The 15,669-nt window shown below is 39.4% G+C and overlaps 1 protein-coding gene across 5 annotated transcripts in view; it reads right to left on the reverse strand.

The window, feature by feature from the left end:
• Nucleotides 1–15,669, reverse strand: part of foxp1b (forkhead box P1b) — a 323,816-nt gene that overhangs the window by 23,611 nt on the left and 284,536 nt on the right. For all 5 annotated transcript variants that reach the window (XM_062997542.1, XM_062997543.1, XM_062997544.1 and 2 more), the window contains one exon: nt 5,535–5,642. In XM_062997542.1, the coding sequence (XP_062853612.1) occupies nt 5,535–5,642 (108 nt within the window). The remainder of the gene's footprint in view (nt 1–5,534; nt 5,643–15,669) is intronic.

Below are 15,669 nucleotides of genomic sequence, written 5' to 3' on the forward strand. Positions count from 1 at the left end.
GTCTAACTGAGGAATTATCTTTGGAAGAAGAGTGTTAGATGTCTGCTACAGACTTGTCAGCTAGTTTTAATATTTATGAACATATTTAATGTTTAGGCACTTGATATGTCAATTAATAAAGACCCTCAAAGTACCTGTGAGCAATCCCAATACTTAATTGTTAAACCCTTTGGTCCAAAATCTAGTGCACAAGCTCTGTACTTCATCAAGTGTCCATTGGACCAAAAGGAACAGGCCCTTTGTATATGCATAAATACAGGACTGAGCAAAACACAAGCTCTGGTGCTACAGTGAGTGGCATGGAATCATAGAGCGCATGGAAAGCAAGTACAATGTGGACACAATTAGCCCCAGTTACTTTAAGTAGCTCTTTAATACTTTACTGCCCATTTAAAATATTGTAAAATAGTATTTTAAGAGTGCTGTTGCCATATAACATTTGATTCTAATATTTAGGTTGGCTCTATTATTTAAAACTCAGTTTTCATATACAACTCCCACCTCCTCTAAATTAGCAAAGGTTACAAAGGTCCAGAGTTCCTGACCCTGCAAAACTGCTCCTGCTATTCCTGAATTTGCAATCACCCCTCTTATGAATCCCTCCTCTCCCAAACAGGAATTAGTCTCGTTCCTGCACTTTATTTACTCTGAAAGCACATCCAGGTATGTAATATTTTCTTTCTAAGACAGAATAAATAACCGCCAAGTTTAAAACAACACCTCCGCTGATCCTGGTTGTTGCTGTTGGCAGGGAGCGCAGAGTTCTGCTTGATGTTAGCCATGGTGCTGCTTCATTTTCACTTCACAGACGTACGTAGTACTGCTGACTGAACGCTTCTGCGTCTCATTCCATCCTTCACAGGTCAAAAAGGCTCTTTAAGGGCCCCTTACTATCCCACCTGATGTACTTCACATTATTTGCTTTTGCTGTTTTATTTGCGATTCTTCCGGCCTGTCGACCGGCAGACTGGAGAAGATGCATGTGGTAACGTTTAGCAGCATCAAGCACTAACACCTTCCCTACGCCGAGTGAACCCTCACCCAGTCTGGCTTAAACAAAGACAGCTTTTGTGAAGCCTGCACAAGTGTTTTCTTAACATGTTCCAAGCAGTTTGGGGCAAGCAAGCAAAGTAAACATGATGTTGCCATGATAAAAACACTTGTGAAAACATTGCAGAGTGCACTTAGGCAAAGGGACTTTTTTTCTTGACATTCCTTCGCTAGGCTCTCAGATGCTAATTCCTCTCATTTTTGTAAACAAACGATGAAACAATGAACTAAGTCATTCAGTGGAGAAAGAAAAAAAAAAGATATAGATTGAAGGCGACACTCCCAAGCCTGGTGTAATATATGAGAAACAGGCGTTCACTTTCTTGTTTAGATATTTGTTATATGAGGTGGGGAAAGAACGAGTTTGTTTTGCTCGCAGACTGAGAGCGCAGATGTGTTTGCTAACGCTTTGTTCCACAGGTACACAAAGATAGATTGTGGTATTTTCTGCAAAGTGATTGGGAGAAGTGCTTACAGAGCCTCCACTGTATTTTTAACAGCTCTTTAAACAAACCTCGCCAAGTGGCAGCCGGTAGGACTGTGAAGCGTAAGCTAAAAGACAGAAAGAAGGAAGGAAGAGGAAAATAGAAGACAGAAAAGCAGCTGTGGTTCTGCACCTCTCTGAGGGCCTCTCTGCATTAGTTTAAACATTGGATAATGGAACAGTGTCACATATTGTTTAAAATGGGTCTAATCTCGCTCGATACACACTGCTCTGCTGTCACGCTACACATACTAATCATCTTAGTGGTCACGGCAGTACACACTAACACTAGGTAACACTATACACACTCGGCTTTTACTTTTTGAAAGGCTTAGGTGATCAGGTGTTTATCATGGCCAACCTACAGTGTGGACCAAAACTTTAGGAGCACTAGAGCATTTTGCTTTTTTTTTTTTTTAAATTAAGATATACTTTATTTGTCATATATACATATACGGTTGAACAGTACAATGAAATTCTTTCTTTGCATATCCCAGCTTGTTTGGAAGCTGGGGTCAGAACGCAGGGTCAGCTATCATACGGCGCCCCTGGAGCAGAGAGGGTTAAGGGCCTTGCTCAAGGACCCAACAGTGGCTCATAGCAGAGCCTGGATTTGAACCACCTATCTTCCGGTTGATAGCCCAAAGCTCTACCCACTAGGCTACCACTGTTTTAATCACAAATCATCATCATCATTACATGAATTAATGTTAATTAATTAACATTTTATTAGTTAATTTCAGACTTTTTTAATATCAGGTGCTACTGAAAAGCAAGAAATTACATGTATGAAATCGACGTTGTCAATCGCTTTGTACAAAAGGTCAGATTTCCATGAGTCTTATACTTTTTATTGACGCACAAGCTGTTTCTCATGCTCTATCTCAGATACAATTTTTGTGTCTTTTGAGGCTAGCTGTCATTCTTTATAATTTAGTTGGAATGCCTTGTCATTTATACATATTTTTATATGTATACAGTTGTACAGTACAACATTAAAGAGCTACTTAAAATTACTGGGGCTAATTCTGTCCACATTACACTTGCCTTCCATGCAGTCCATGTTTCCATTCCACTCACTAAGAGCACTAGAGCTTGTGTTTTACTCAGTGCTGTATGCATACATATACAATGGGCTTGTTCCAAATAGCCTTTTGGTCCAGTGCACACTTGTTGAAGTACAGAGTGTGCACTAGATTTTGGACCAAAGGGTTTAACAATACTTTTTTCTTCGTGTATCCCAGCTTGAGTTAAGGGCCTTACTCAAGGGCCCAACAGTGGCTGCATGGCAGAACTGGGACTCAAACTCCAACCTTTCAGTTGGTAGCCCAAAGCTGTACCCACTAGGCTACCACTGTCCAGTGGTTATAGTTATTTGTTTAATGGGTTTATTTCTGCACCACCATGCACATCATTATCACACATTTACAAAAAATGAGTCAATTTCATTGATCAAATTGTGTAATAAAAAGTAATAAGGACCTACTTTAAATAAGATATTGATAATAAATAAAACAATACTCATGTTATTAAAGCAGTTATTTAAACAATTCATAAGGTTGTTTACAAGTCTGTGCACTTGTGATCTGTTTAGGTAAGTAAAAAATATGTAGTGTTGCCCTAATCACCATTGTTGTATGCATGCATCACAATTTCATCACAAGTCTAACAGCAACTAAGAGCAGGCCAGTAATTAAAAAAAATTTCTTCAAATGTCATACATTGTGAATTCGGCTTAAATACATTAAATACAAATCCACTAGTGCTAAGAGTAAACTCAGGGAGTTTAAATTCCTACTGCCTAGGTTCTGATAGAGAAAGCAAGATGTTACACAATGGCTGGCTTGGACTAACCAGAAATAACTGCAGATAATGGGCCCACACTGGAGAAGTGGTCCATTCTTATCTAGACAAGTAGATTGAAATTATCCTCTACTATCACTATGAATGGTCAAACACATTCAGCCTGAATCACATGGGTCCAGGTTAAGTGCCTAACAGGAGGGCAAAAGGCTAATAGCTGCTGTTAGTGACTCACACATGTGTCATCAGCGCACTGCAGCTCAAACCAGCATCAAGCCACTGTGTTCGGGCAAAAGCTGTGTGATGTAATTATACACATGACTTACATTACCTTACAGTAAGAGAGTGAGATCCATACCGTTGATAGTGAATTTGCTTAAACTAATAGAAGGCCTTCTTGAGCATTACGTTCATCTGTGGAAAGTCTACCGCTGTCCCCTAGGATTACTTACGGCTCAGCTGATGGAAGACGTTTTTCTTCCAGTATTGTGCCAAAGTCTTAGGCGTATGCAAAAACTTGCAAAGTCACTGTCGAAAATTTGTAAAACAAATAAACAGCAGCTGCAGAGAAAAAACGGCAAGTCTAAAAACAAAATCTGATTAACCCAGGGACCCAGGGACCACCCAGGGAGTTGTAGAATATTACAAGCATTTTGCTATCAGTATTTTGTGTAACCTCTAAGATCAAGGTTTGAATCATAGCAGTGCTACCAACTGGCTGGGCAAATACAAAGACATGATTGGTTATGTCTGAAAGTGGGGGGATGACCAAGGCTCTGAGATAGATTGGTGCCCTGTCCAGGGTATGTTATAAGTCTGGGCCTAATTGTCTTGTAGAAAATCAGTCAGTTGCTGATATGTTTTGCTTCTCCCCCAAATATATTGAGGTTAAATTACACAACTGTTTTGTATTATTATCTTGGTTTAGCGGCAGTATACCGGAATGTAAATGTGAATCAAATATTACAGTCATTAATGCTGAATGTACTTATTACACTACCTTCAGTCAGGTGTTTTTCTTGGTTTTGGATAAATTCTAGAGTGGGCATAATATAAATAGTTTTAATGCCTCACCTAAGTTAAATTACAGACATTTTATTTAATCTTTTAATAATTGTAGACATTTTCATCAACCTGCTTTATCATTAATAGTTATACAAGGGATCTTCAAAAAGCACATTTATATTTTGGTTGGAAATGGTGAGGGCTGCTCAAAGAAGCTTAAAGGGGAAGAAGATTTTCATGTGATGATGATGTGAAAGCAGCGGTACATCAGTGGCTACGTGCTCAATCAAAAAAAATTTTTTTGCTGATGGCATTACAATGGTACGACGCTGGGAAAAATGCATCGGAAGGTGACTATGTAGAAAGTAAAACAAATTTGTTTTTGAAATTCTTAATAAATAGAGTTAAAAAAGTGAGAAAACTTTTTAAAGAACCCTCATACTTTGGACCTGGGGCACATTATTGCCTGAGTAGAAGGAACTACAATAGTATGGTGATCCTGAAGCTCTATAATGTTACTTGAAAAACATAAAACACAACTTGAAGGCAGTGTGTTCAGGTCAGATTTAAAGCAAGTCAAAATCTGGTCAGAATTTAAACTCGTACATCATACATCATTGACGATTGATATTGTAACTGGCATTCCGAAATGTTCTTTTCCATGAAAACGTCTTCCTAAAGTTTTTAAATCTTAAATCTTTAGTTCTTTATGCAGAGCACCAAACACTTAAAAAGAAAATGAATTGCTATACAAAAAGATTGTATTTTTACTATTATAGGTGTATCATGTGTTCCATGGCTAAAAAACAGACAGCTCTTTCAGTCAGCAAGGAAAAAGACAAGGGCAAACCCGCCGTGCTCTCATGGTGTGGACCGCTGCAGATAAACATCCCCCTTGTGTTTGTTTGGGACAAGGTGGCAGAAATCGCCATGGGAACAGCACTTATCACATGAATTATGGGGCCCTTAGAGGCCTGGTGGTAAACTGCGGCAGACAAACAGCAGATACGACACGCGAAAACACACCCAGTGTGAAACTTTCGCCTTTCTGTAGGGAAGAGTGAGGGTCCGTGTGTAGTGTGGCTTAATGGCTAAATAACACAGGAGCAGGAATGAAACGAATTTAAACAACCTAAGGGTAACTTTGGGACTGGGTTCACCTTCATAAAGTGTGTGTGTGTGTGTGTCTTACTTAAGAAAAGACTGGAAGTAATCAAAGACTGCTTCACATCCCGGCCATTTACACACGCCGTGTGCGTAGAGAGGGTGACTGTGGTGTGTGTGTTCATTCAGCGCAGAGCTAGAGGAGGAGGGAAATGACAAACACATTAATATCAATAACACACACATTTAGCCCATATAGAAGCAGCATTAGAATGTGGCTTAGTGTGTATTGATGTGCTTCTCTTTCAGCCTATTCATCTTCATAATAATGTTTCTTAGTGCTAATAATGGTCCCTTAATGCTGCAGTGAGGTCTTACTTTCATACGGTATTTACACACACACGCGCGAACTGCATCAATCAGTTTGGAGGACATTTGTTACCCTTCAAGTCCAGCACTGACCTAAGCAGGGCCTAAGTCATTTTTTGGACTCAGTGCTGCCAATCAATAGTCAATTCTGGCCTTTGTGATGAGCATGGTGGCATGCGCTGACAAAAAGCAGGGAGTTTGGCAAGACAGCGAGTCCTTTCAGCTAGATCCGTTGAACCAGAGTCCCTCTATTCACCTGGATCAGTGTGCTTTTCCCATAACAAGAAGCTTCCTAATTCAGCTGGCCTGCTCCCACCGAGCGCAAACAGTAAACACCCTCCACCTGCTGTCAATTTATCCGCCGGCTGAGAAGAGGCCTCAGCACGACCCAGCACACGCATGGCTGAGAGGAAAAGATGTTTTTTTGCTCTGAGGCAAAAATGTTGGGTGAGCATGCTTTGTAGGTGTGCTGTAGCTTAGGCAAATCTACAAGCAGTGCTTAGGGCTTCCAGTTCAACAGTGGAGAAAAAGAGTAGACTAAACGAGACAAGAACAAGTTGTGGTCTTTTATGTAGATTGTTGTGTCCATTCCATAACTTACAATTAAAGCTCTACTAAATTTACAGGAAAATATGCTTCATTTTACATACCATATTTTTCAAAAATCACAGATTTCACAGATTTTGAAAGAAAAGTGCCACATTTCAGTCATTAAATTACACTCATAAATTGAATGATAGAATAAATGGAAGCTACAATACACACCACAGCTCATCTCAGTAGTTGAATGTAAACCTAGAACGAACATTCAGCAACAGTGCAAGAAGAAAATTCTCCCCCCCTTAGTGTCCACATAATTGGCTGTGAGTTTTCCAAACTCAGTTACCTGAGTTGTGTTTTTAGCTGTATTAGACTTTGACATCTTGGACATTTTGACTAAGCGATTGCTAACTGAATTGCTGTAGGATTGCTTGGACTGGCTCATATTTTAAATTAAGCAGTAAGCGTTAGGCACTTAAACACAAATGAAAAATGTTAAAGCACTAAATACAACCTTTCAATTTTTAATTTCACAGCAAATTGCATATTACATGGGAAACGGCTCATTTCACAGTTTGTGATGTGATTTTCACAGCTGTGAATTAGGTAGGGCTTTAACTATAATATAAATCTATCAAATCCTATCAAAGCATTAAAGAATTAAATGCTTTAGAACATACAAGTTCCGTTCTGTGGTAAAATATTAAGATTTAAAAACCTGCATTAAAGAACACAATGATATTTGTGTTTTTGAATATTGCTGAAGCATTATAATTCATAAATTTCCACCTACCACATCAGATTTTCTTTGCTTAGAAAAGTCTGAGACCATTAATAAAAATGCCTTTTCTACAGTGCACTCAAGCTGACATGGACACACACTACAAGGTTTTAATGTCATTACTACCTACATAAAATATTACTGTCTCATAATTTTTATTATTATTATTTACTATTGTTACTATTTGCCACTATTTGCACTGTTTTTTATTTTATTTTTACATATCTGTAACTATTTTGTATATATTGTACTATTTTCTTTTTTTATTCTTTTTCCTAAAACTTGTACCTAAGCCTTGGCAATACTTATTTCTCATGCCAATAAAACTACCTTTGAATTAAACTGAATTGACTCCACAAGTCCATGTTTTCCCAGCATGATTTTACAATATGCCAAAGAGCATCTTGTGATGAACATCTTTAGACGATAGAACATGCTGAAGGTTCAGGCTGCCCTCTTAAACTGTACCCCTTTATTGTCCAAAGTAGGAAGCAGCATTAAAAAAAATCAAGTGATTTTGTACAGTCCACTTTTTAAAGTCCACTTGCTGGAGCATGAATAAACCCTAGTAATGTGGTTACATTTCAGACGAGTTATTTAGCTAGACTGACTGGGGTCATTTCCTAACTTACTGTTCTTAATGTTTTTAATTAATAATAAGTGATGCACCTAAAGGATGAGAGATTGTCAAGTTTAGCTTAAGAGTTTACATTAAAACAAACACAAGCAATTAAAGAAGAAGTAGATGATGTCTGTGTTAACGCTCGCTAAATAAATACTAAATGCATTCCTTTATGAATACATTCATACATTATAACAATTTTCCCCCCTTTTAAAAGGCAGAATTATTTCGAATCATGTATTATGCATGCACATTAAGACCTCTGTTCTGAGACCGCTAATAAATATATGGGGCAAGATATATTCTAATGACTTTTTAACAAGAATGCGCCGTCTGGCAAATCATGCTGATTTTTAATTTAAAGGCAGACTCGTTTTAATTCTTTTCAAGCAGGCATGTTGCTTAATTCTGTATTAATAGGATATTGAACGGTGGAGCGCTTGAGGACGTAAAGGAGGCAAATGGCTTGTTTTAACTGATGGTTAACTAAATTGGGGATAGATTTTAAAGGAGGGAAACATTAGGATAATAGGGGGACTGAAGGATTTTGGGATGAGGGAAGGATTCCAACAAATATGACCTCATTCCAATCCAGCGCTCGGTTTAAACAGTCCTTGCAGCGGCGTGTGTTAAATTTGACTTGTCTCCACGGCAGGTCTATTATAGTGAAGCGGCCCCGGGGAGAGAAGGAGACGACCTTTAATGGTCTTTATACTAGGATGTGGCAAATCACGTCATCTGCTTACTGCTTACATACAGGGTCAAACTGAAACTCAGTGAAGTGTAGCAGGCAATCGGCAATGTCCTTAAGCTACTGCTAAATGTGTTATGAGGTTAAACACACTGCAAACTTGCCTGCAGGTTGAAAACATAAAGAGGGTGAATGACATGACAGGAGTGATACATAAAAAAGAGCATGAATTTAAACTAAATTGCAATTATTTACACATTAGCTTTATTATATTTTATACAATAAGGCTTTGACATTAGTACCTTTATACAGTATAGGCCAAAAGTATGTTCATTAGCATTTAAGCCACACCCACAGCTATCAGATGTATAAAATCAATTAAATAAATTATATGCTTTGTGGCGAGAATGGCAAAACCTTTGGAATGGTCATGCTGTTCCCCTAGGCATTAAGTAAGGTCCATAACTACACAGTTTAACAAGTTTTTAGTGGCCAGCACAGAGCCCTGACCTCATCCCTATTAAACGCTGGACGACTTGGAATGTTGAGTGTCTCACCTCACAATTAATTGACAAATTTCCACAAACGCACACCAAAATCATGTGGAACTAATTCCAGATGAGCAGGGGTTATAATGAACACAAATGGGCCAGTGGTTTTGGGATTGGGTATCCGACAAGCTTATAGCCAGGTGTCCATATACATTTGGCCATATACACAGCAACACAGCAGATAAGAGTGGGTGCCATACAGTAACATGGCATCTGGGGGCCTGGATTCTTGTTTTTTTAATTATTGATTTTTATTTATTTTTGGCTGCCTACCACAGCAGATCATTGTATTTTGGCATAACCTTCCTAATTTTATCTGGGTTTGGGACAGGCACTGAGAGTGCACCTCTCAATAGCGAGGCTGTTTGTACCCACCCTCCGTCGTTCCCCAGCCATAGCTAAATGTCTGTGATGATTTTCAAACCCCAGATCCCAGAGGTAGTGGGCTATTGTGATTCTACCATTGTGCCAGCTAAGATTCACTGTCTATAAGAAGCTTTATGAGTTTATAATATTATGATGATGAGAGATCAAGTTATTCATTCCTGTTTGGTTAATAAAAAGTGCAAAACAAAATCATCACACTTCAGCCCAAAACAGCCCTCACTGAGCCCTTATCCAACTCCCCCAACACCCAATACGATTCTCATAATGGCTTGTCCGAATATGATTTAATTATCGTTTTTCGGCATGTAAGATCAATTAAAGGGAAGGGGGGTGGGGGTGGAAGTTGGGAAGACGACACCCATATATGATTATTTTTCCCTTTAACAGATTGGCTGAGCTGCACATCCCCTGAGTGTCACCCTTCTAATGCAAGCTGGGAAGGAAAATGCAAGCTGTTGTCAGTCACCCTTACTAGCCTTTTTTTTTCTCTAAAAAATCATCTAAGATAATCATCTGAGCAAAGGTTTGCGCGGTTTAATCGCGGTTTGCCCTCTTACCCGAGCACTGATGGGTCAGATGGACTGACACATTGAAGGCTTTTATCATATTTGGGTGTGTGTGAGCGCCTCGTCTCAGAAGCCGGCACCGCTGGGAGAGCAGCAAAGCTGCTAAAAGCAGGCGCAGGCCGCGTCTAAAGTGTGCGTGCGGCGATTGGATTTCTTCTCCTTTCCTTTAAGACGGAAGTAAAAAGCCGGCGAACGACGCCTGTGGATGCACTTAAGGTTTTAGTTGCAGGCGTCGCAGTGACTGGCCAGATTTTTATATGACACATGAAACTAACTACATGGTACTTAACAGGCCGAGCGGAAAACGATCCGGCAGGACTTGAGGGAGCAGGTATATCAAGCGAACGCCTGCAGGCCAATACATGACAAAAGGACTCGTGAAGAAATGCGTCGATTAACAGTTCACAGCGATTCATGGTGACACAGAGGAAGCAATTTTAAATCTGGTTCTGTAATCACAGACGCCAAACATTTCCAGGATTTAAATGTGGAGCAACCGAAAAGAATTTAGTACTGCTGTGTGACGTGACTAATCAATCATTGTTAAATCATTTAACAGAATATTTGGGACAGATCATTAAAGCACTGAATGATTAATACACCCCTCTAATTCATCCGTGTGTTTATCTCATAATGACCTGTGCATTGTGCAACAGGATCAGGTGTGAGAAATGATCGGAGAGAAACACTGAGAAGAAGGAGCTCAGGAGAGAAAATAAGGAGTGATGATCTGCTCACTATTCTGACAGATTTCCTAGAATATTCAGGCTACTGACTGCCGTCTTCTTACTGCTGTGTGTTAAACTGCTGCTGACGTCTTTTTTTAATCTTCAGAAGTGAGTGTCAGAAAGGTAGAAGGTGAGGTTTTCCACCTGTCTTCTTCAATGCATCAAGGCTCACCTACCTCTAATAGCCGTGTTTTGGTTTGCATTTGTTTTTATTTATTAATGACATTTATGCACGCTCAGCAAGAGAGAATAACTGTGAATTTCATAAATCATTGTTAATAAAACAGTTAATATGTGCTAATTAAATAAATAATGGTAATTGTTTGATTGCGGTGACACGGTGGTTAGTGCTGTCGCTTCACAACAAGAAAGGCCTGGGCTCATTTCCCCAGCTGGGCAACCAAGGACCTTTCAGTGTGGAGTTTGCATGTCCTTCCTGTGTCCATGTGGGTTTCCTCCCAAATGTCCAAACGCATACCAGTCAGCCTTATTAAAGTTAATAAAAATTGTCCTAAGTGTGTCTGTGTGGGTGTGTGTTTGCCCTGTAATGATCTGGAGACCTGTCCTGTGTGTTTCCCCCAATTATTTAAACCCACTGCAACCCTGACCAGGATAATGTGGTGGTAGAACAGACAATGAATGAATGAGCCTTTATCTGGTGTTTGGAAGTACAGTGGTACCTTGTAACTCAGCGTCCCCTAAACTCAAAATCTGTGAAACTTAACGCCCTTTGTCGAGAAATTTGTACCCTTAAACTCAACATTTCCCTTAAACTCAACATGTTCAACTTTTAAAAAAAATGTGATTTAATTTAATTTAAAATGAACAGTGAACAGCTGCTTTGTTAATCGCTTCGCTTGAGCGGTGCAATAAGACGTAATTGAAGTGCGCATACAAGACAAATCTTGATTTTTAACTGTTTTCAATTGTATGTCAGTGTTTTTTTATATTATATTTGTGTTATTTTCAGTGTATAAGTGTCAAAAACAACCCCATTATTTTACATTAGCCTAAAATATATGCAGTTCTACGGGACCATGGAACGCATTAACAGGTTTCCCATACATCCTTATGGGAAAAAATACCTTGAAACTCAACGCCACTCCCAGAACCAACTGACGTTGAGTTTCAAGGTACCACTGTATAAGGAGAACTCTTAGAAAGCCTATGCTGTATTTAAGGACAGCCTGAACTACTTATTACTTTTACACAATATCTAAAAATTATTAAATATTTTTTGGCTTGTGGATTTTTGCAACCTAGAAGTGACCTTAAAGAATTTAGCATTGCTGTGTGAAATGACTAATCAATGATTATTTAAACCTTTCACAGAATATTTGGGATAGATCATCACAGCACATAGCAAGCAAGAGGTGGCAGGTACTAATGAATATATTCATTTAATCCTATATAAAAGATAAAAGATAAAATTAAATAAACGTTTGGGCTTTAGAGTGAAGTTGAAATATATATTTAATTAAATTATATATAAAAAAACTACTTTATCTTTAGTTGATGTTTAATTATCATAAGCTCCTTTATTGTGCTGTATCTTGTGTTATAAGTTTAAATAATTAATACTTATCTGTTCTTTGCAATTAAATGAAGCTGATCATTTACACCGATCAGCCATAACATTAAAAACACCTCCTTGTTTCTACACTCACTGTCCATTTTATCAGCTCCACTTACCATATAGAAAGACTTTGTAGTTCTACAATTACTGACTGTAGTCCATTTGTTTCTCTGCATGCTTTGTTAGCCCCCTTTCTTGCTGTTCTTCAATGGTCAGGACTCTCCCAGGACCACCACAGAGTAGGTATTATTTGGGTGGTGGATCATTCTCAGCCCTGCAGTGACTCTACCATGGTGGTGGTGTGTTAGTGTGTGTTGTGCTGGTATGAGTGGATAAGAGACAGCAGCGCTGATGGAGTTTTTAAACATCTCACTGTCCCTGCTGGACCACTGATGAAAATCTAGAAGATGACCAACTCAAACAGCAGCAATAGATGAGCGATTGTCTCTGACTTCACATCTACAAGGTGGACCAACTAGGTAGGAGTGTCTAATAGAGTGGACAGTGAGTGGACACGGTATTTAAAAACTCCAGCAGTGCTGCTGTGTCTGATCCACTCATACCAGCACAACACACACTAACACAACACCACCATGTCAGTGTCAAAGATCCACCACCTAAATAATACCTGCTCTGTGGTAGTCCTGACCACTGAAGAACAGGGTGAAAGCAGGCTAAAAAGTATGTAGAGAAATAGATGGACTACAGTCAGCAATACTAGAACTACAAAGTGCTTCTACTGTATATAGTAAGTGGAGCTGATAAAATGGACAGTGTGTAGAAACAAGGAGGTGGTCATAATGTTATATATATATATATATATATAAGAAATATGTTTAGCTAGTGTGACAGTGTTACCACTGTTTAATCATTGCTGCTATTAAACAGAGATGGGTTTCATGCATTTGAACTCCACCCTTGTTTCAGCCTTGATGTGCCACCTTAGCTGAATTTTGTTTGCATCGAAAAAAACACAGGTTGTAATAAGCCAAACATGAGTCATGAGACGTGTGTGTGTGTGTGTGTGTGTGTGTGTGTGAGAAAGACAGAGAAAAAACGAATGAGCTCACACTGCCTGAAGGCTGCTCGTGAGTGGTTCAAAGATCAGGCCTCGGCAGATAAAAACAAGCAAACGCATTTCAGGCCAAATAAATTTCTTCCTCGAAGACGCGGCGCCGACGTGGCGCTTATTCCAAATGAATTTCTGAGCATGATGTCAGAGGTGCACATAAGGAAATGGTATAATAGTCACACTTTGTCTTCTTAGTGTCTGAATAAAAGGTGCATATTTACAGACACATCAATACTCTATCATTAAGACCATCACCTCGTTAGATGAGTGGAGTGTTATCTTAGATCTACTAGTACAATATACACTATATGGCGGAAAGTATGTAGACATTCCTCCTAATCATCGTTTCAGCTACACCCAATGCTAACAGGTGTATAACATCAAATAGAATGGTAATAAATCACATACTTCCAACTTTATAGCAACAGCTAAATAAAAGCACAAAGCCAGGTCTGTAAAGACATGGTTTGACTAGTTTAGAAGCAGACGAACTCAAGTGGCCTGCACACAGCCCTGCCCAAAACTGTGCTGAACACTTTGGGGTGTGTTCGAAAATCTAGTGAGCTGCCTTGCTGCCTACCTAGGCGGATGCCTGAATAGAGAATAAGTTCTAATAAGAGCTTATAAGGCAGGTTATTCCGACACACTACTTAGACAGCAATTATGATGATTACGTCACCGCCAACACGGCCTCAGGTCATTTAAACCAATGGGCTGAGGTGGCACAACCTGCTAGTATGCCAGCTAACATCTCCCTTCGTGTACCGAAAACAGTTAAACTGTCAGTGACAAGCCTGAATTTGCAAATTAATGACTCTTGTACATGACATTTGTTTCATACAAACTAAAAATCAGTGATTATTTATTTACATTTAAAAAGAACTCAATTTGTTGCTTCCAGATTCGCTCCAAAGTTGTGCTGCACTGAATGCTGGGATTGCCTTTACAGCTAAGGAAGGATTGTATGCGCCCTCGTTATTCAGTCAGTTTATAGCTTCAAAATAAGGCAGCTTAGTAGGCAGCATTTTAAGGTATCTAAGAATTCAGACAGCCTTCTTCTCGGGAGCGTGTGTAGTATGATGTAAAATCCTGCCTATGTAAAGAGCTCAGTAGGTTTTCGGACAGACCCTTGGAGTGCACTGGATCTCTCCACATTATTTTGTGGACTACCTTGCCTTGTTATGGTCACAAATCTATGCACATGGTATTGAAACTAAATGGCCTACATATTTTTGGCTATATACCTACAATGCTCTATTAATGCGTTTGAGCTCATTCAAGTCATATTTAATAAACAGGAGTCAAACCACCCAGCCGTACATCAATGAGAACCCATCAAGTGCAAATAGTAGAATGTACCTAAGGAAGCTGGTAATTAATAAGGAAATGAGCCAATTCCCATTACTGTAATCTAGCTGCAGAAATAGCCACCGACTCCCAGGTGTTTGCTTCTGTTCCCAGAAGAGTGAATTGGCCTGCAGAGCTTGCGGCCTTAATGAAAAGAGTGAGGTACTTACTAACGACAAATTAATAGTTATTAGGCCAAGCCTTATGGGTAGCTGTCCATCAAAATCTGCTCCCCCTAATGGGATTGCCATTTTGAATAGGGAAACAACTAAGGCCTGTTTGCTTTAGTCAAAGATGACAGCAAAGAGGTGGCAAGCGCTAATGAGTTTCAGAATAAAAAAAAAACGTTTTCTCAGAGGAAAAAAAGGTACAGAAAATGAAAACAGTTTTGGCCTCATTGAATGAAGATTAACTGAAAGCACTGTACATCACATCAATCTTTTACTCTATGTGGTCTTTTTTTAGATTTAATAACAGCCTTGCATCTTGCAAGACTATAAAGTAAGTCTGTGGTAATTTGTGCCTATCTACTCACTCACTTTCTTAACCGCTTATCCAATTAGGGTCGTGGGGGATGCTGGAGCCTATCCCAGCTTTTCAATGGGTGCAAGGCACACAGTAACACCGTGGACGGGGCACCAGCACCAGTGTATATATACACACACACACCCATTCACTTATAGGGCAATTCAGTGTCTTCAATTGACCTGACTGCATGTTTTTGGACTGTGGGAGGAAACCGCAGCTCCCGGAGGAAACCCACGCAGACACCCAGGATCGAACCCAGGATCTTCTTGATGTGCCTATTTAGTGAAAGAGTATTCAAGAAAGCCTCAATTGATGTACTAGTTTATTCCAGAGCTGTTCAGTAAGGCTCAGGTCAGAGCTCTGAGCAGACCACTGGAGTTTCTTCATACCAAGCTTCATTCATGTCTTACTGGCTCTTATTTACCTTGTTTTTGGGCACAGATGTACAGTTATGCAGGAAAGGGC

Source organism: Trichomycterus rosablanca, chromosome 6, assembly GCF_030014385.1.
Source record: "Trichomycterus rosablanca isolate fTriRos1 chromosome 6, fTriRos1.hap1, whole genome shotgun sequence".
Taxonomy (NCBI): Eukaryota; Metazoa; Chordata; class Actinopteri; order Siluriformes; family Trichomycteridae; genus Trichomycterus; species Trichomycterus rosablanca.